The sequence below is a fragment of the Leptosomus discolor genome, chromosome 2 (assembly GCF_034619465.1).
Source record: "Leptosomus discolor isolate bLepDis1 chromosome 2, bLepDis1.hap2, whole genome shotgun sequence".
In the NCBI taxonomy this organism is placed as follows: Eukaryota; Metazoa; Chordata; class Aves; order Leptosomiformes; family Leptosomidae; genus Leptosomus; species Leptosomus discolor.
In genome coordinates, this window is record NC_141392.1 from 46,581,594 (window position 1) to 46,602,602 (window position 21,009).

Below are 21,009 nucleotides of genomic sequence, written 5' to 3' on the forward strand. Positions count from 1 at the left end.
GGCAGGAAGAGGTGACTTGCCCTTCTGTTGCACATGATTTCCCACATCTTTCTGCAATAACAACGCTTCCTACTTGTCATCATCAGCTTGCTGAGTATGCAGGCTGAATTCTGTTCTTTTCCATCGGTGGCCAGCTTTAATTTCGGGGCTGGAAATAACATTGTGTAGCAAATCAAAATTACCGAATGGTCTGTGATCGCTGTAAATGTCTACATCGCTGTTTTCTGTCAGTTCCCCATCTCTTGTTTTTGTTCACTTCAATAGCATTTAATCGTCATTCAGTGGAAGACAACATAAGTTAAAAATTTGTGTGATACCCCTGTTGAAAGAAAGAAGAGGTGTGAATTGGCTTTGTCTTTGGTAAAATGAATTTTAGCATTTTCAAATACGGTGGATCAGTCAGGAGGAGAGGATCTACTGTGTAAGTAAGCATGTTCGGTTGGAGATGTCTTCTGCTACTAATCCTCTTCCTTCCATTCCTCAGATTTATTTTTCTCAAGTGCACTTCACTTCATGACAGTAATGCAGATTTTATGCCTTTTTCTTCCTCCCTTGTAGGACTTGTAGAAAACTTGCTGTGCCTTTCTAAGTCTGGAAGGAATTTGGCTGGAAGAGGTTTTGTATAATAGTATTGAGGAGGGAAAGAGTGGTGGCATGTTTTCCTCTAAAATGGTAATTGGATTCTCAAGTTTGTGAGTTATACCAGAAGTGGACCAGACTGTTTCAACCTCATCACCTAAAGATACCTAGCAGTATGTCTATTTGTCTGGACCACTCAATATTGAGGAGTATTTGCTCTCCTTTTTCCGTCAGCTGTTGTATTTTCATGCTTGAACTGGAGGGATGAGGAAGCAAACTGCCTAGTTTATCTATTTTTTTTTAAGCTTATGAGCGTGTCAGCTATGCTCAGGGATAAACTACGCTGTTTCAATGAAATTTAAAAAGCCTATCCTTGTTTTTATTTTCTTTCTCCAAATCTCCCATCTGTTAGAGCATGATTTTAAGTGCTTTATTCACTGGACTGTTGAGCTGTAGACTGCAGCGGAGAGCTCAGTGTGTGAATGATGCTTAGGGTGCTTGGAATGCAGATTATTGCGTGCCTGGCAGAGGAATTTGGTGGAACTGGAGGAGACCACTGGAGAGGAGTGGAGTATAAAATGCCATAAAAAATTTTAGATGCAGAGTTGATGTCAGAAACAAGTCTCGGGACAATGTACGTTGTTGGGGAAGTGGAGAGATTTAGTTGGGGGAGGTGTGTTTGTTTACCATTTCAGTATCTAGGAGAATGGGTGTGTGTACGGGTAGCTTATCTTTTTGGTGCTGTAGTACTTGCTGCGGTACCTCTCTTCCCAGTCCTTGCTCTGGCCAGTACACTTTTAGTCCCCCGTCTCTGCCCTTTGTTCCTTCCTTTTCTTCTCCAGGATGTCAGTGGAGAGGTGCTCACCACAGAGCTGCTTTTCTGAAAAGGGTTTGGCTTGTGGGTGGTGGGTTTTGTTTGGTTTTCTGCTGGTAACCACCGAACAGGGTATGGAGTCATCCAACGGCATGCAGCCCCCACCTGTGAATAATAGCATTTTGTCCCAGAACTTCCTGGCAGTGAGGCCAGGAGCTCCCTTTCATTATCCTCCATCTTCATCATAGAAATGGAACTTTCTTGGTCTGAAACTTTATTTGTGGCTGATGCTGCCTTCTGACTTTAATGAGTAAATAGGATAACTTTTAAAGCTGCCTCTTTCATACTTACAGCTATATCGTTGGCTGTGGTACACGATAATTTGCAACTTACTGGCTTAAAAGAGAGAAATCTGACTTGGAGCAAATTTCAGAACCCAGAACAAGGGATGTAGTTGTGGACATAAACCCAGCTGAACTGTGGCAAAGCAACTTGGAAGTGGTTTTATTTGCGTCTTTCCACCTCTGCATGTTTTGCAGTTAATTGCTTCTGTATATAACACAAGTACAGTATTTAGATGTTAGATCATCTGGAGTACATACAGTGTAATCGGATAAATACGTGGATGCTGTATCATAGCACTTGAAATCCTAGTATTCTTGAGAGTTGTGTTATTTATTAGTCTTTTCCATGAAACTAGAAGGATCTGTCACATACCTACATCACTGATAGCAAGCCAATGGCATTAGTGGGTTTGGATTGGACAGACATTTGGGCCACTGTGGATGACAGTGAGCTACCGTGCTCTGTAGGATACATCCGGCGTCATATACCAAAGAGGTTTGCAGTTGCTTTCTAAATGCCATCAGTGCTAAAGACAAATCTAGAGATGAGAGATCCTTGTTCCAAGAGGCTTTCCTTAGTGCCAAGATTGCACTCCCAATTCCTCTCTTCTAATTCAAGAGTCATCTAATAAGCTTAATGTTTCAAGCCTTTATGACACTGTTAAGGGCTGGATTGGACCACTGATCCTTTTTACTCATGTCTAGCAGCACATCTGCCATTTATACTAGTATAGCTTATTGCCATTAATACTATTTTTTTAAAAGCATATGGTTTGGATATGTTAAAGTTTATAGATCTGGCTCTATAGAACCAGTAATGTTCTCTTCACTGTAAGGCTGTAATAAATGCGTCTCAGGTTAGAAAGTAATCCAAGGAATGGAATTGTATTGAAATAGTTCATTACTATCCATCACAGTTCATTAATGCTACCAAACCCTATTTTTAGCTTTTCCATAGAGTTAAGAAATGAACATATCCATCTGGGCTGCAGAAAGAAGAAACTTCTTTTAAATATGTTTTTGCTTCCAAGGCAAAAAAATCTTGTCTCGGAGGGCCAAGTGAAGCCTGCTTGTGCTGTTGGCAGCATTTTAAAGGAAAATGCTGCTGCTGAAGCTAGAAATCCCTGTGCATAACTGTAAAACTTCCATTGTAATGTAAAAGGGGATCTCTCTTGTAAAACGGACTGAACTAAAAGTTAAAAAGTGACCTCTTAAGGAATGAAGAGGTTCTTTTCCAAGCCTTTCTAAAGTAAATGCTGCTTGTGCTTATAAAACTAATTTTTTAAGCCAATGCCTTGCTGGCTACTACTTTGTCCCCACTGCATTGAGGAAGGGAGCTGTGGCAGAAGGGAGACAAAGTGGGAACAAGGAAAGAAAAGCTGGAAGAAGAGTTTGAGTTGCCTCACGGGGAACAGATGAACAAGGATGAAATGTTGCAATGTTTTAGCTTTCAAAAAGCTGTATTTCAAACACTACCTGCTTCATCTCAAACCTAAGTAGAGCACTCCCAGGATCGTAAAAATAGTTGATGAATAAGAAAAAGGTGATGGGAAATGCACATCATTCCCCTCACATGTGCTTGTGTTTAAACCCCATGCAGAGGGTTTGTTACTCTGCCAAGGAAAAGCATTGCCCGTGACTTTTCTTCAAAAACAGCTAAAAGGAATGGGTTGTTCAGTGTTATATCCAGGAACATTACATCTTCGTTCTGCGCTGCGGAGTCTTCTGGCTGATCTGTTCCATCACTGGTCAGTTTGAAAAAGGCTTTATTTATTACCTGTAAGGCAAAACAGATGAGTAACTCTGGAGTTATCAGAGCATGGTAAGTGAAGAGACAAATGAGAGTTTGAGTAAATGATAACGCATGTGAAGTAAACAATAACTTATATAAGCTGTAAGCAGCAGAGGAGAGACTCCATGGATGTTTTTTAAAAAGATGTTGGGAGTACTTGTTCCATAACGTAAAAAAGCTGTACAGCTGCTTGTATGCTTGGGCTGTATGAAATCCTGCTACCCTTGAAGCCCCTGACAGAACTTCCAAGGTAGGGCACCTTCTAAAAATAAAATTAAATAAAAGCAAAGGCACTCAAATTATACTTCTGGAATACAATTTGCCACCTTTGTATGAAAGACAGCCCTCTCCTTCAAGCTCTCCCTTCTTCCCCTTGGGACTTGAACGCTGGAGCCTGTCTTCTGGTGAGGTCATGTGCTGCAAGCACCTCTGTGTTCACAGTTTCTGGGAGTGGTCTCTTAAGTGATGGAGAATTATCCTTCACAGCCCAGTAGCCTGGAGGTGTTTGAGCCAGAAAGTGGTAACAAAGTACGTACAGCGCCTAGCACGCGTAGATTTCAAACTTCATCTCTGTGTTAAATGTAGTGTTTGCTGCAGTGATGAAATTTGAGTAGTTTAAGGCAAACCTGTTGCTGCTAGTAGGTTAAGCTAAGGAATGTTCACATTGTTCAGTCATCTTGAAAGTCCCCACATGACCGACTGGTTTGTTTTAAGTAAATTTATACAGTTAAAGAGGCTGAAGCTGAGCAGGAGGCGTATTTTTAGATGCCAGTGATGTGTACTGTACCTTTCCAACTGTTAGATTGGTGTCGCTTATTTTACTGAGATCTGCCCCTTTCCCCAGCAGTGCAGGCAGTTCCATATCTGCAAGAAGTTCCTGTAGATCAGAGCTACCTTCTATTGTTAACTCTGGCAGTGTTAGTTTAATTTCTCTGCAGAAAAGAGAGAGAGACAAGTGAGCACATGTTCTCCACTATGGAAATGTGTGTTTGGGCAGTCCTAGGAAACAGGTGTGGAAAACAGCCACAAGAACTGCTTGGTGTGTGGGGGCAGACAGCTACCAAGGGCCGATGGGCATCACGTTACTGTTTCCAATGGGGAAGTCACCCTAAATCTGCCCTGGGTATGCTATTAAACCTCAAGTAGTCCCGCATCGTGCATCCTGTGTTGTCAGCTATGGAAAGACACTTGCTCGTTTCCTTGAAATACCATACCCCCAGATAGAAAGCTGATCCCACCGAAGTTGAGCTCCCTTAGGGTGAGGCCCCTGGTGTTTGCAGGTGTTTCTCTCTGTGCTCAATGTTAAACCCTCCCTGGCAGGATCTGACCCCAGCCCATGGACAGTGCACCCGGGCTCCTTCATCCCTACGGGAGGGAGTGCCTGCCCGAGCCCTACCTTGGGGACAGCTGCTGAAGCCAGGCTGTGGACTGCAACTGCAGCTTGGACTCCACATGCTCCAGGTCGCTGCCATTGATGGGCTGCAGCAGCACTAGCAGCGTGGTCTTGCTGATGGGGACTTCCACCACAGAAAAAAACCCACTGGCATCAGTTTTGTACTTGAATGTCCCCATGACTGACAACATAGGGACCAAAACCTTCGTGTTGGAATCCACCCAGAATTCCTGAGGCTCTTTGAGCCGGGAGGCTTGCTTAACATTCACTGAAAAACAGATTGAGAAAGAAGAAATTTATTTTTTCTCGTCCTTCACTCCTCTCCTCTGTCCCTTAGCTGGTATATATGTTTATTTAAAAACAACACACTATGCATTAGTCAAGGGCTGGTGTATAAATGCATGTTTAGCTACTGTAAACCTGTGTATCCTGCCTTTAACCTATCCTGCTTTCTGGTAGCATCAGGCAGAGGCTGGTACAGGCTCATGGCACAGGGACTGCGACCATCAGGACTTTGGCCAAAGCTGCTGTATTTCTGGAGACATTCAGAACCCGCCTGGACACGTTCCTGTGTGATCTACTGTAGGTGGTTGTGCTCTGGCAGGGAAGTTGGACTAGATGATATTTCAAGGTCCCTTCCAACCCCTAACATTCTGTGATTTCTGCTGGCTTTGCAGCCTTTCCTGGGCATGGTATTTCTGCTTGCTTGGTTGCCTCTTTCCTCACAGGCTGCCACGTGGCTCCTAGTTGGCTCTCAGGCCTCTACGGAGAGTCTGCTCGGAGTTCGTCTCCATCCCTCGGGTGGCGCTGATGGCACATTTAGGAGCACATCCATCAGGGCCAGCCCGTGCTGCAGGAGCGCTCTCAGACAGGTGGGTGGGCTCAGGAGAGGGAAGGCAGCACAAGCTCTGGCTGAGGTCTCACCTTGTCGATCTTATGAACCAAAGCAAGGTGGGAGATAGTAAGCCTAACACCGAAGTGTTGATTGAGCCAAGGAGGCTAAAAAGGACATAGGTGAATGCTTGCTAAACCTTAGTATACATTTCTTACCGGGTTCACAAGTATGGGAAGCCTTGCTCTCACCTTCCGCTGCTGCTGCACAGCTTTGCATTTCAACGTGTTACCTGGCCACTGCCATAGATCAGTGCTGCTGCTGCCCAATTAGGCAGGTTATCCTGTTGGCATTAAAGAAACTGCTGCCATCAGCAAGAAGGGCAAAGATATCAGAAATCTCGGAATTGCTGTTTGGTGGAATTAGGAAAACAGATGTATATGTTGTGGTAATGAAAGGCGCTCCTTGTATTAAAGTAATTAATATTATAAAATGGGAGCTGGTCTAGCTGTGCTCTTAACTACTCTGTTCTCCAATAAATCCAGATAAATGCTGGACCCTACCATACTTGTTACGTAGCAAGTGATTTTGCATAGGAACACTTGCCTTTTAAATGAGCTTGCATAAAAAGAGCATTTAGGGACTTTCACCTACAAAAAGAAGCAGCAGGTAGGAGATGTCAAAGGTATAAGCAAAATAAAGAATAAGGAAATAGAGTTGTTCACTTTTTTTTTTTCTTAAAAGAATAAGGGATGCAAGGAGACAGTAGAAAGGAGCCACTTTCACAGGGTCTATATAACGTGCAGAATTTATTCTCACAGAATAGCGAAAATCAAGATTGTAACAGAGTTAAATAATAGGAAAAAAAAATGAGCATTCAGATAGCTAAATGTGTCAAGGTGGGATAGTAATTGGTTTTAAATAGTCTTGGGAAAGATATTGCAAAATTTCAAAACTCTGATATTGACTTTCAGACTGAGTCTATTAATATCGTTCCAGTCATGAACCATGACAAATCAGCACCCTTGTGGTTGAAATGGCTCCCTGTGGCCTTCTGCTAGGTGAGGGTCTGGACATCCTGAGGGTCTGTGCCCTTAAACCTATAACTGTGTGTAGTCCCATGAAAGTGCTCTAAAAGATGTTAGCAGTCTTAATATTTGTTTCTTACAGCATTTTTTTAGGACATGGGAGAGACGTATTTACTAAAGAAACCCTGCTTTTTGCCTCAGACACCTGCAATGTAAAATGAGGAAGACTAAAGAAGATGAACATCCCTTCTATAGAAGGCAACAGGTGACAACACTGGAAGAAAGGATTTCTTGCAGTGAGATCTCTCGTATGAGGACACAGAAGCTGTGGGATTGGGCAAACTTTTGGCAACCGCATCAGAGCAGGAAAGAAACCTGTGTCTACAGTACAGGGAAGAGAACTGAAGCGGAAAAGGCTGTCAATCACAGAGCAAAGAAGTAGCCTGTGAGAGTAAAGGAGTACTCTGTCGTGAGAGAATGGGAAAGAAATGTTGGACACCTCTGCTTCAGGTAATGAGCTTCATGTTCTGTAATACAGGCTTTATGCCAGCCTGACAAGCTTAATGAGAGGATGACTTTCTGTGGCAAGCTATGATTGTTTACTTTTTTTTTTAAAAAAAAATATATATAGCAAAAAGCATCCTACCAAATTTCTAGTTAAAACTGAAGTCATCAAGGGTTGTCTGTTCAAAAGAGAGTTTAAAAGGAAGAAAAGGGCACTTAAGATCGTGCAGTCCCATGGTGATGTTTTCATTCACTAGTTTGTAATTGTTTTGCAACTTTAAAAAAAAAAAAAAAAAGTCTATCAGTAAAATAGGAACTTGACGCTCTGCATTGGATTCTAAATGGCAGCCCCTGCTTGGCAGCAAGTCTATGGAAGTGAAAACAACTGTGTGCAAGCAAACAACTGTTGAGACCTTTGGAACATTTAGCTGTTGTTTTGTATGGATTTCTGACATTTTATCAGTCCTGTGTCTGTCGATAGCATCTCAGGAGAATGTATAAAGTGTTCCAGAGGGAAAAAAAAAAAAAAAAAAGTACTTTTTCCTTTCTGCAGCTTTAGGGACAGATATGGAACATGACAGCATCTGCTGTCATGGTTGCCCCTCCGCAACCAAATGGCAAAGCAAAGCTGAAGTCATCTCCTGTGTTTATTAGAGGAGAATTGCTTATCTAATTCATTTGCTCTTGAGCCAATTTTCTCCATCCCACGTGTGGAGACTACAACATCTCAAGTGCACCCTTCTGAGAGAGAGGAAGTAGTAGAGCTGACCCAGTGACTCAGACCCTGAAGCATGTGTTCCTAAGCTAATAAAATTAAAAGTTTCCACTACAGAAGAAGAGGAAAAAAAAATACTCTGCTAAAGGACAACTCTGTTCTTGTGACCATGCCCAAGCCTGTAACATGAAAATTATTTTTGCAGTATCATCTCTATGCTATACCTTACACTGAAGAGAAAGCTGATGCTCACAGCCCCCTGAGGGGCTAGAATCAGTTAATGACAGCACCCATGAAAGGCAAAGAAAAGCTGATATCCATTTTACAGGTGGGAAGATGAAAGCACGAAAGGATTTCATGGTCACCAGAGCTCTACCTTTAGCAGTAGAGGCCGTCTTAGAAACTTATGGATCACTGTAGGTTTTCTGAAATACAGTCACTGGTAGGCAAGCTGTCCTGTGTGATCTCTGGTATTGCATTTGGTCACAAGGATGTTGAAAAGCAGTGGAAAAGGAGGCTCGGTTGTGGTATGGGGGGATTTCTGGGACAGCAGCATGGAACTGCACTAGGTAATTATGGGATTGCCTTCATTGTTCTAGTTTTGTATATGCTCCCTGATTCCGTAATTGGTAGCTTGTTTGGTTACTTCCTGAGACAGAAGTTGCCTCCAAACTTCGATGTTTAACAACCACTAGAGGAGTCCTCTCCATTATAGTTTTTAGCCTTTCCTGAACCTGTACCTCCAGCCTGTTACCACCAGCTCTCCTGTGGAAATACAGGTTCTGGGGAAAGGTATTTCTTTGGCTTGCTTTGAACCTGCTTCCTGATCACTTTTCCTGGAGGTCCTTCAGGACTTTTAGTCCCTTTGCAGTCAGAAATGCCGAGCAATCTTCTCCTATTCACCTTCCCATACCTTTCCTAATCCTTAGCTTCCTGGACAAGGAAAATTTGTTGGAGGCCGTCTCCTTCCACCTCCTCCCCATTGCCCTTGCTGGCTGATAGCAGAGTGCAGGCAGGACCCCCAGCACAGCGGTAGGGAGCAGGGCGCTGTACATGGAGCAGCCGTCCAGCCTTCCATTTCAGCCCTTCCCTCTCACTGCTGACCAGGTGCGACCTTGCTTCCTTCCTGAGAGCAGGGCTGCTGCCTGTCCTCCACCCAGCCTACCCCCGAAACAAGCAGTGCTGCCTCCTACCTGCCAAGCGGATGTCCACTGCAAACAGCAGGTCGGTGGATGGATCGATGTCTGTCAGTAAGTGCTTGCTTTGGCCCTTGCTTTTGGCCTTCACGAAGGCATTTATTTGCTTTGCTGCCTCACTTGGGTTCGTAAAGTCAACAGCTCGGGCGTAGAGAGCATCAGTGGAAGGGAGCAAGTCCTGCACGAATAGCTGGGATAGAGGTACACCAGGGGCAGAGAACAGGCAGAGCATCTTGGAAAAGAGCAGCTCCTCGTCCCTGCTCTTGACGAGGCTTTCGATCATCCTTAGGCTGGAAAGGACTTTGTTTCCGTCCACCCTGGAGGTGCAGTCAGGGTCTCCAGAGGGGGGAACAAATCCCAGCAAACGCTGCAAATCAGCTGCTGTCTGGTTTGAGGCGCCCAGGTAGAAAGACACCAAGGAGCCATAAAGACTGGTTGGGGACAGGAGCACGTTTTGGCCCCGCTGCGCTTCCTGCAGTGCACTGTAAAAGCGTGCACCCAGGATATACACGAGGCCCTTCATGTAGCTCAGTTTCTGCCTCCCCTGGCCACTCAAGCTCGGGGCTTCCAGCTTGTCCTTGTCGCTCAGGTCATCTTCGTAGGCAGGTGCAGTTTGGGACTCAATGGGGACAGGGACAAAGGTTTTCTTTCCCTCCTGGACCAGGCTTTTCATCTCCTCACAGGTACTCTTGTTGTAAGAAAACAAATTGAAAGGGTGGACGTAGACCCGGTCACAAGCCACTGTAGTGAGGCACGCCAACAAACAGAGATCTGCTACCAGGTTCATGTTGAAAAATTGCTTCCACTTTGTCTGCTGAAAAAAAAGTGGGGAGGAAAGAAGACTGATCAGTCTCTTGTAAATACTATTTCTCTTACTTGCAGAGTGAGGTGCTAGTGCTGCGTTGGAGTTACAAAGGCAAGAATTTCAGTATTTAGTGCTAGCTGGTCTGACTCTGACCCTGAAAAGCCCAGGGTGAGATGGCCACCAGTTTCAATGGCGGCAAGCAGGGAAGTGCTAAGCACAGATTTGACTCCATTACCCACTGCAGTACCGTAACGATTTAGCACAGGAAGCAATATGGTTGTGCATGCCGACTAGTCACGCTTGTAAACTAGTGTGCTAGTTTTGGCAAAACATTGTCATAATGAAACTATACCGCTCCTGGGACCTGGTCAGAGCTATCTCTGTGAACTGCTGCACTAAATTTTGCTGACGCGCGGATGGGCTAAGCAATTTGCCTTCTGTGACGTGGAAAGTAGGTTTGGAAACCAGGTCTCTTAAGGTCCAGCCACTGAACAATCCCACTTTGTATGTCTAGTCAGCATAATACTTGGCACTAGCAGAGCATTTTGTGTTTTCATAGCCCTGCACAAACATTCGTTCTAGCTTCTAGGGAAACACACTCAAGGCTTCTTTATCCAAACATGCTAACACTGAAACCATGTCCTGGTTTGGGCTAAATCACAACTAATTCTGTTTTAGTGCTTTAACTTTTCAGTTAAGTCTCCTCTAAATAACGGCATTTTCTGAAACAGCAGCATGTTTTTCCAGACAGTGACAGCTTCTAGCAGTGATAAGGCCTGGTGTTTATAGTTCGTACCAAGGAATGGTACACAGAGAGGCCCTTGCTTATACTTGTTCTTATAGCGACCAAGGTCACTGGTAAATCTTGTACTCCGTGTTGGGGTGCCGGGAGTGAAAAGGGTCGCAAGCATGAAAAAGGTTGCACCTTCAGGGAGGAGCGAACTGGACAGGTGACCCAAACCTGACCAACAGAGTATTCCATCCCATATACGTCATATTCAGTATAAAGCTGAAAGATCACGAGGGTCTCTCTCTTCTTCGATGGCCAACATCTGAGGAGGACTCTGTCTGTTCTTCTGTCATCGATCCTGATCCATGCATCCCTGAATCCAGTGCCTGAGTCCAGCTCCTGCATCCTGTCCCCGTCTGCTGCGGAGTCCAGCCTGGGACTGCCCCAGTGCCAGCCCTGCAGTGTGGTGGTGACGTATCATCATCAGGGTGGGGGGAGTTGGATTTGGTATTGGTTTTGTATATATTTGTACGTATTGTATATATTTCCTTATTTCCTTATTCTTATTACTGTCTTTTCTTTTATTGTTATTGTTCCATTAAAGCTGTTTTAGTTTTCTTTTCCAAACCGTAAAGTCTCTCTCCCTTGTTCTCTCTCCTTTTCCCTTTTTGGGAGGCGAGAGGGGTTAGTAGAGAGCGTCTGCCATTTGTTAGTGGCCGGCCCAGACTCAAACCGTGACAAACCATTTTCATAACACCTTCTTTATCTGACTACAGAATTAGAAAAGGTAAGCCAAGTTTTATTCTACTGTACCGGCAGTCTTCTCATGTGGTAAAAGACCACCTGCTGCTCTTGTTTTTTCTGAAGAGAAGTAGAGAATTTTACTGGATGTGGATGTCACTGATGTTTTGGCACAAAGGATATAGTGCATATTGGCAATGAGAAAGTCATGGGCACACAGACATACATACATATACACATGTGCACAAACACACTGACAAATTTTGCATTTTTATAATTCTCACTTTTCCTATACCCATTTTTTTGGTAACTAATAGCTCTGCTGTACCTTCCTGGGATTTCTAGTATACAACTTTGAATTTGTGTATTTGAAATCCAAATGCATTGGAAATTATGCATCTGTAACACTTGTCATTGACCAAAACACTATTATTCAGAGCTGTGTTTTTATTCTACCAGTCATTTCTTGTTTATTGTAGCTCTATTCACCCTCTTTTTCCCTTTCCAAGCTCTGCAGAGCTCATTGGATGGGCAAAATGCTAACAGCCTTGCTAGTAACCAAGCTCTGCTCTCTGCCTTCTCTCTCCCAGATTTTTTGAGTTGCACCAGCCAGTCAGGTCTTGTAATTCTGGTGGCCTGAGCCTTTTGAGAGGACACAGTGCAATGTCTGTCTCACCAATGCTTTAATTTACACAGGGTGGAAGCATCTGGGTTTAAATCCAGCTGTTGAAGACCTGGCACCTTCCCAGCCTGATTTACAATGTATGACGGTATCTGTTTCACTGAGGGATCCCCAAGTGTTTCATGCCTAATAATACTTTGGTTGGCAGTATCACCACTCTTGCAAATACAAAATCTGAGATGTGCAGATGCTTGGTAATTAGACATACATTGCTAAGTATGTGTATATGCCTGCTAACATGCACATCTACATCCCCAGGCTGTAGGGTCCTATCTAGCAGCTTGGTTTGCAAATGGATTTTCTGCTGTTGTCATGGTCCCTCAGGATGTCTGAGTCTCTTCCTAGCAGGTGCCTGCAGGTCACGCCTGAAACGATTTGCTCCCCGAGGCATGCAGGGGAGAACCTGCTGTAGATCTCCAGCCCCGTGCCTTCATCCAAGGATTGCTCTTCCCCATGAACTCCCACGCCATCCTCTAAATTAGCATGTAGGCACTGGCAGTCGATGCTGCTATCCCCTCTGCCCCTTGCCCTGTCTTCACCTCCCCAGCCCTGCTGGCAGCAGGTGATATGTGTCACAGAGCTTCTTCATTGCTTATGACCAGTTAAAAAATTATCTTGGGAGGTGCCTTCCCAGCTTCATCTTCACAGTTAGCCCAGCCACTGTGCTAGTGCATTTCTAGACTACTTGCTGCATTTTCCAGATTGGTACAGCTCAGGAAAGCAAACCAAAAAGCTGCAAATTAGAGGCGCTGTCATTCCCACCCTGTTCTCTCCATCATACAGTTTTCTGAAGCGTTTCTTAATCTGTCCTGTAGCAGCAGGGAGGATGACTCTGTGCCGCCCAGCCAGGCTGTGCCATTAGGCACCATTGGTTACTCCCCACCATGTCAGCTCTTTTCTCATGAGCAGAAGCAAGAGGAGTACTTCTCACTACCAGCGCTCACGCTAAGCCCCATCTGTGGAAAGTCCACGTGTTTTATTTCCCTGAAGAAGTCAGCCCCAAGCCTTTCAGAAAAGCATGAGAGCCTGAGCTGAAAAACTGGCATTCAGAGCAAATTGAGTAAGTGTGCTTACTCGCCTCAGTCCTGGTGTGTGCTGGCCCGCCAATGCTGTCCTTCCTCGGGCAGGCTCCTTACGACACCTCTCCCCCCTGCAGTGGGGCAGTGTGGATTTATGCCCTTTCCACGGGAGGGCCCTTTCTACATGTCTGCAGTGGCATTGCGCAAAGCTACTTTACATCACAGGCTGGGGGGCCAAAAAAAGTTAGCTCAGGGCAGACGGGACCCGATGAAACCTGAGCATGGCTTAACACCAGCTGCATAGAAAGTTCCAGGGATGGATACACAACCTTTAACCGGACCCAACACGTTTGTGTAGCCTGCAGTTACACATTTACCAAGACAGACACAGGCATTTTACTACACAGAAGAACCAATTATAGGTGCTGAAAACAGCTTGGCTCGCTTTGTGCCAGACTGAAAGGAATGCAGATTTCTCTGTACCTGTATTTGTTGTACAGTCAGACCAGATTTTTTTTCTTCACAGATAAATTGCCTTTAATCTCTTCTTTGCAGCCTGGGTACCCATCAATGAGTGGGACACGTATGCTACTACAGAGTAAAGTGATTAAGTTCTCAATTTTTACCCTTTCTTTCCCTCTTGATCTATCCAGATGAAAAGTTTGTTCTTTTCCTCTTCAAAACAAAATGTGTTGAAAAAGAGAGAATGCAATCTAGGTGGATTAGGTTACCAGAGCCAGATCACAGAGACTTTGTCACTTTGCAGTCTCAGCTTCCCAAGTCCTGTTTGGCAAAAGAGGTGGGATTTGGAGATCTTTCTGCTGCTTTTGAAATAGTCCACAGTTTTGGTGTGCCCTTTCTTCCTCTTTAAGTAAACAAACAGTGAATCAAACCAGGGATGATGCAGTTGGGTTAGACTGTGTCTTGTTCAGTGTCCCTATTATAGTTTATAATTACAATCCCGTGGCTCTAATGGGAGTAGGGCTGATTTAACATCCATTCCCTGCTTTTAGAAGGCCAGTCAGCTGTGGTTTGTACTGCAGTGTCCAGCTACACATTGGGTTCAAAGAGGGAGCTGAGAGAGAGGGATGTTTTCAGTACACCTCAGCAGTCGGACCTGGTGGAGCTGAAGGTGAAGACAGGGACAATCGAGTCCTGCCAGCCTGAGCGCTGTGTGCCAGGTGCCTAATGCCAAAGGGACAGGAAATTTCTGGCTCTGCAGCCCTGCTTTTCTTTTAAACAATCTGATTACCTTGACTCTGATGAAGTCTGAAAGTGGTTCTGAGCACAGGCCTGTATGGCATGCTATCTCACACACAAGGCTTAAACAAACAGCTTGAAATCATAGAATCATTTTGGTTGGAAAAGACCTTTGAGATCATCGGGTCCAACCATTACCCTAACACTACCAAGCCCACCACTAAACCATGTCCCTAAGCACCACATCTACACGTCTTTTGAACACCTCCAGGGCAGTGACTCCACCACCTTTCTGGGCAGCCTGTTCCAATGCCTAATCACTCCTTCAGTAAAGAAATTTTTCCAAATACCCAATCTAAATCTTCCCTGGTGCAACTTGAGGCCATTACCTCTTGTCTTGTCATTAGTTACTTGGGAGAAGAGACCAACACCAGCCTCACCACAACTTCCTTTTAGGTAGCTATTCAAGGTGTTTTGTCCTCTTGCTGCCTGAGCATCTCCGTCAAGGAAGCATCTGGCAGCAGAACAATCCCTGAGTGTTTGTACCGTCTCCAGGCAGCTATAAAATTCCTGCAGCCCAGCCACGGATCCAGGCAATGGGAGACATAATTTCTCCATTAAAAATGCATTTTGTTCAGCTAAATGCTAAGAGAACAAAGCTAGGTTTTGGGTTGCAAATATTTCCCCTCTCCTGGAGAGCCCCTCCCTCAGGGAGGCTGGGGGATAAAGCTGGTCCTTTAGAGGCCAGTGGAGGAGTGAGTGGGACATGTGACAGCCAGCCCAAATCTTTGTCTGCTGCACTGCCACCGACTTGGGTCCACATGAGGCACTAGGCACAAGCAGTGTGCACAAGAGGCCAGACCACACTGTCCCTGTGAGCTATAGCTGGTCTGCTACATCCTCCTAGGCAAGGCTTGAACACAGGGACAAAGCAAACCCAGCGTGGTACTCTCAGTATGGAGGACACAGAAACCAAGGCTGTTTCAGTGAAGGGCACCTGGTGTTCTGTAAAGCTCTGGGAAGTATCCTTATTAACAAGAATTATTGACTTTGGATAATAAGCTACAAGTGATGCTAATAACATATGCTACAGCTGCCAGAGATATGTGTTTGCTAACTGGAAAAGGAAATCACATAACCTATAGACACTGTATGTTTTTTCCTTAAATCATAATGCTTCTGTGCTGTAGCACTTGAAGGGTGTTGTTTGGGTATCTCCTGCTTCCAGCTCCCCTCCAGGCCATCACCGGGTTGTGCTGTAGCTGGTGGTCTCCTTTTGCTATAGGTACCAGCCCCAAGTAGGGCATCCCTGGCTGCAGAGGATGCTGCCCTGCGGAAAAGGGGGAGCAGGAGGCACCTGAACAATGACTCCAATGTGGTGTTCTGGTGGTTCTGTAACATAAAGAAAGCTCAGTTTGTAGTCAAAAGTTCTCAGGGTTTTTGGCCAAGTCGACCTTTGGTGCTCTTTTGGTGTTTGTGCACTCAATTCTATGGTTTTCTATTGACAAAAACTTGTCAGTATCTTTGAGGAGTGCAGGCGTCTTCCACCCCCACCACCCCACCATCAATAAAGTCATCAAATAAAAATACTCAGCTTTCTCCAGGAAAAAAGTTTCACTTGAAAATGTTTAATGACTGCTTTCACCACAGTGCTCCTCCTGCTTCAGACCACCGGGAATTTGGCTGGCCTCAGTAATGAGGGTGAACCTTTGATTTCACCTTACGTTCATGCCCTACTACAAAGCTCAGGCACAACTCCCCCCTGATTTGCCAGTCACTTATGCTCACTCAATTAGTATTCCCCTAGTAAGATGCATCACACACTAGCGCACTTCTTAGATCTTTGTCTTTTATCTTCTCACAGCTTCTACTAAAGGAGAAGCTTTCAGACTATGAAGAACATAGACTGCTACACCTGGAACATATTTGATCCTAGCAGGACTTAATTACAGTTAGACTTTCATTTTAGTTCTGAGCCATTTTTAAGCGGGAGTGCGCGAGCGTTATTCCAATTACTGTTTGTGGACCCTGTTGTCAGGCTTTTTTTGATGGGTTGCCACGGTTTTACGAACAAGCATGTGCTTAAAGACAGAGCTTCGACTTTGGAAAGGAGAGGGTCTCTATCCCGCCCTTCAGCTCCGGTGTCTGAGGATATGGCTCCCTGAAGAGAGCTGTGCCAGAAAACCTGCATTGGGTCAAACTTAGGCAAAAAGCTTTCTGGCAACTAGGAACTGAAGAAGGTGAAAGCAAGGCTGTTCCTACAGGCATTCCCTGTGCAAAGCAAGCCCAGGGCCCACGCATGTTTCCTAACAAACCGCTCCCTGCAACAGCCGCAGTAAAGGTACAAAGAAACACAGACCTCTCAAACTTGCTCTTCAACGAAGGGGTTCGCACTCGCCTTTTGCCTCACTCTTCCCGATTTCAGAGGGTCAGTCGGCTCCCCCTTTTATACTCACTCTTGCATAAGCAGGGCCCTCCCTCCCTCTCTCCCCCCCACCCGCCACTGCCCTCATTTCTCTTCAAAACCTGCCTCTGTTTTTCCTGCTTGTTATTCATGGTCATTGCTGAGAGAGAGCGAAGAGGAGTGGAAAAACACTGGTGCTGTGGTTATGGATTCCCTTGCAGCCACGCTCAAAGGGATCAGATCTCCTGGTCAGCCTCACTCTTCTGCAGTGCTAATGGGGAGGCACTCCCCGGCCCAACAAGTGTTTTTCGGTGATGGTGCTGCTAGCACTTCCTCATGTAAATACTGTCAAATAGACTTCAGAAATTTTAACCCTGGCAGAGGAACACTAACCCTACAGCTGACGGCATGTAATTCAGTCTTGAATGGGAAAATTATTTTGTCCAAGCTAGAATTTCAATTGATCGGCCAGGCGGCTATTCTTTTGCTGAAGAACATTGTGTCTCCACTCTGTTGAAAAGTGTTTTTTCATTGATCCAGGTTGTTCTGGGAAAAGCTGTATAAAATTCAGCACTTTGTGTGGAGACAATAGTAAATATTTTATTCTATTTTGTTCAGTTTGTTTTCAAGCTTTCCCAAATTTTGAACTGAGATCTGAACTTAAAAGAGCCAGATGTACTCCTGTGATGATGTTCTTGTCTCCTGCAAGATTATGGTGGGAGTCATGGAGAAGGGATAATAAATTACTCTGCTCACAACCTCGAACGACAGACCTTCACATGGGCTCTTCCTAGGTTGAGCTGGCATGCCTGACCTACATATATTATGGATTAATATATGGCTAACTCAGACATAACAGCATTTACATGGTCATATATAATTCATTACTAAATGTGAGGGTTTCTTTTTTGAAGACTAAAGGTACTTTGAGAGAGAAGTAGGCTACAAACAGTTCATTTATACAACCTATGGGTTGCTGTTGGTAATCATAAACCTCTACACCCCATCAACATTCATAATGTTCTCCCTTCTTCTGCTTTGGTAAGGGAAGACAGTGGGATTTGGACAAAGCACCCAATGGAGAGTGCAAACAGGCAGTGGGAAAAGGACAGGAAGGAAAGAAAAAGAGAATGCTTGTGTGAAAGGATCCGACAAAGGGAAGACAGGGAATATCGCTTCATCGTCTGGTGCAGTAGTTGCCCCAGGCATGGCAGGCAGTTGTGACAGTGGAAGGACTACCATTGGTGAGACATCCAGGAAAAATCTTTGTAGAGCAGCCAAGTGCCTACTGAGATCAAGATGCTTCAGTTCAGAAAAGAAACTACTGGTATGGGGAGTATAAACATAAAATGGTGAAAGTAAGCAGAAAGTCCTGAATTACTGTTTTATAATGAAGCCAGAATCAGCAAGTTCCCAGTAAAATTATCAGGCAGCAAATGTAAATGAAAGGAAGGGCCCTTTTGTATATATAAACTGCAGGGGGCACTGCCATAGGATGCTGTGCAGACCAAAAATCTTAGCTGGTACAAAAAGAGATTAAATGAAATCACAGAGGGCACGGCCGTTGGAGGCTGCTGAACATGATGGCCCAAGTGCGATTGCTAACTCGGGAAATCCACAGACAGCAGACCGTCGTGAATTTTATCTTGAGCCATATAACAGCTCTTGCACTCCTCTCTAAGGGCTTGTCTTCAACTTGCAATGGAAATAGAGATGTCTGAGCTGAGGCCAGATTTTCTGGCTCCTTTTGCAGCATAAACTGGTAATACTCTTTCAGTAGAGCTATGATAGAGAAACATCATGCCCAGCAAACCTGACCCTCAGCCTTGGCATTGCTGGGCGGTGCTCCTGTGCATTAAGAACCCACTGCTATGTCTTCAAAATCAAGATATGCTCTGGAAATTATGAACAATTTTCAAAAACTGTGGGTAGGCTTTTAATATTGAAATATTGAAAGCATGTCCAGAGAAGGGTAACAAAGCTGGTGAAGGGACTAGAGAACAAGTCTTATGAGGAGCAGCTGAGGGAATTGGGGTTGTTTAGTCTGGAGAAGAAGGAGCTGAGGGGAGACCTTATTGCTTTCTACAACTACCTGAAAGGAGCCTGTTGTGAGGTGGGTGTTGGTCTCTTCTCCCAAGTAACAAGTGACAGGACAAGAGGAAATGGCCTCAAGTTGCACCAGGGGAGGTTTAGATTGGACATTAGGAAAATTTTCTTTGCCAGGGAAGTGGTGGAATTGTTCAAAAAAACGTGTTGATGTGGCACTTTGGGACGTGGTTTAGTGGGCATGGGGGTATTAGGTCAACTGTTGGACTTGATGATCTTTGAGGTCTATTCCAACCTAATGATTCTATGATTCTATTAGTTAGCCACTTTTCACATTTTATTCTCTCTTAATCAGGGTACATGTACTAACCAGTGACAGAGTTACTGCACTGGAGTCTGAAATATGTCTCTGTCTCCTGATGGACCTTTGGGCCCTGTTCTCACTTCAGCTGCACGCAAAGCACTCTGTGACTCAGACGAACAGCCCTGCTGAGAAGGACTTGGGGGTGCTGGTAGACAAAAAGCTGGACATGAGCTGGCAATGTGCGCTCGCAGTCCAGAAAGTCAATTGCATCCTGGGCTGCATCAAGACAACCTTGTCCAGCAAGTCGAAGGAGGGGATTCTCCCCCTCTGCTCCACTCTGGTGAGACCCCACCCTGCGTTCAGCTCTGGGGTCCCCAGCACAAGAAAGACATGGACCTGCTCGAGCAGGTCCAGAGGAGGGCCACAAAGATGATCAGGGGGCTGGAGCACCTCCCCTGTGAGGACAGGCTGAGAGACTTCGGGTTGTTCAGCCTGGAGAAGAGAAGGCTCCGGGGACACCTTGTAGCGGCCTCCCAGTGCTTAAAGGGGGCCTACAGGAAAGGTGAGGAGGGACTCTTGATCAGGGAGTGTAGTGATAGGATGAGGTGTAAGGAAGTGAGTAGATTAGGATTAGGTATCAGGAAGAAGTTCTTTACTGTGAGGGTGGTGAGACACTGGCACCGGTTGCCCAGAGAATCTGCGGCTGCCACCTCCCTGGGAGTGTTCAAGGCCAGGTTGGATGGGGCTTTGAGCAACCTGGTCTGGTGGAAGGTGTCCCTGCCCATGGCAGGGGGGTTGGAACTGGGTGATCTTTAAGGTCCCTCCCAGCCCAAACCATTCTATGAGTCTATGATAGGTCAAGGAGTAATGGGTTTAAACTAATAGAGGGCAGATATAGACTAGATATAAGTAAGAAATTTTTTACAATGAGGGTAGTGAAACACTGAAACAGGTTGCCCCAAGAGGTGGTAGAAGCTCCATCCCTGGAAACAATCAGGTTGGATGGGGCTCTGAGCATGACTATGTCCCTGCTCATTGCAGCGGGGTTAGACTAGATGACCTTTAAAGGTCCCTTCCAGCCCAAACCATTCTATGATTCTATGACTTTTTCCAGGGTAAATAAGTAGGAAGAAGGGGTACAGCTCTGGCAACGGGTCAGGCAGGTTTCTATACATTAATAAACAAATTTTCCCCATTCTGTGAGAACTGTGGCAAGCTGCCATGGGCCTGATTTTATTCGTTTATTTCTGCTATCTCTGTGGGGAAAGACCATGCAAAGTAATTTTTTTAACTGTTTTAATAAAACTTTGATAAGGAATAGGTTTGCATGTGATTTTTCCCATGTTTTATCTGTACACCTGACCACTGCTCTTGTTGTCTGGAACCACTTTTCTGTGAAAGCGGCTGGTAAGCATGGGGGATGTACTCACCTTGCCCAATTTTTTTGTGTAAAGAGGATTGCAAAAATGCTTTTCAATAATAGCATTCAAAGTACAGATGATGAAAGAGAGAGATTATCCGGCTTCTGCCACAGGTTCTCACAGCAAGGAGCAATGGAAAAATTGGTAACGTTGCTGCTACAAACCCCATGGACCACGTGTGCCACCTGTGTGCTGGAGTGGAGGGACGCAGCATGCCAGCCTGGATGGTACCAAAAATGCACACGGTGAGGGGGCAGCCAGAGAGCTGACTCACATAGCTGGGCCCTCCCTTCCACAGGAGGAGAGGTGCCCTGGCTGTGCTGGCTGCCCCAGCAGTCACCACCCTGGCAGTGCTGCAAATCCTTCGGGATGGAGGAGGGAGCATCACGATCTCCAAATCTCCTTCTACTTCTTAAGGAACGGTCCCCTTGAGGGAGGACTGTATGCTGATGATCCCCTA

At 45.2% G+C, this 21,009-nt stretch overlaps 1 protein-coding gene across 1 annotated transcript; it reads right to left on the reverse strand.

Annotated features, from left to right (window-relative positions):
- Nucleotides 1-3,322: 3,322 nt before the first annotated feature.
- Nucleotides 3,323-9,992, reverse strand: AGT (angiotensinogen). The gene is made up of 4 exons (XM_009945894.2): nt 9,195-9,992; nt 4,926-5,190; nt 4,317-4,461; nt 3,323-3,514 (listed from the first exon to the last, which is right to left on the reverse strand). The coding sequence occupies exons 1-4, from the start codon at nt 9,982-9,984 to the stop codon at nt 3,323-3,325; spliced, it is 1,392 nt and encodes a 463-aa protein (XP_009944196.2). The 5' UTR covers nt 9,985-9,992.
- Between the last annotated feature and the right edge of the window lie 11,017 nt (nt 9,993-21,009).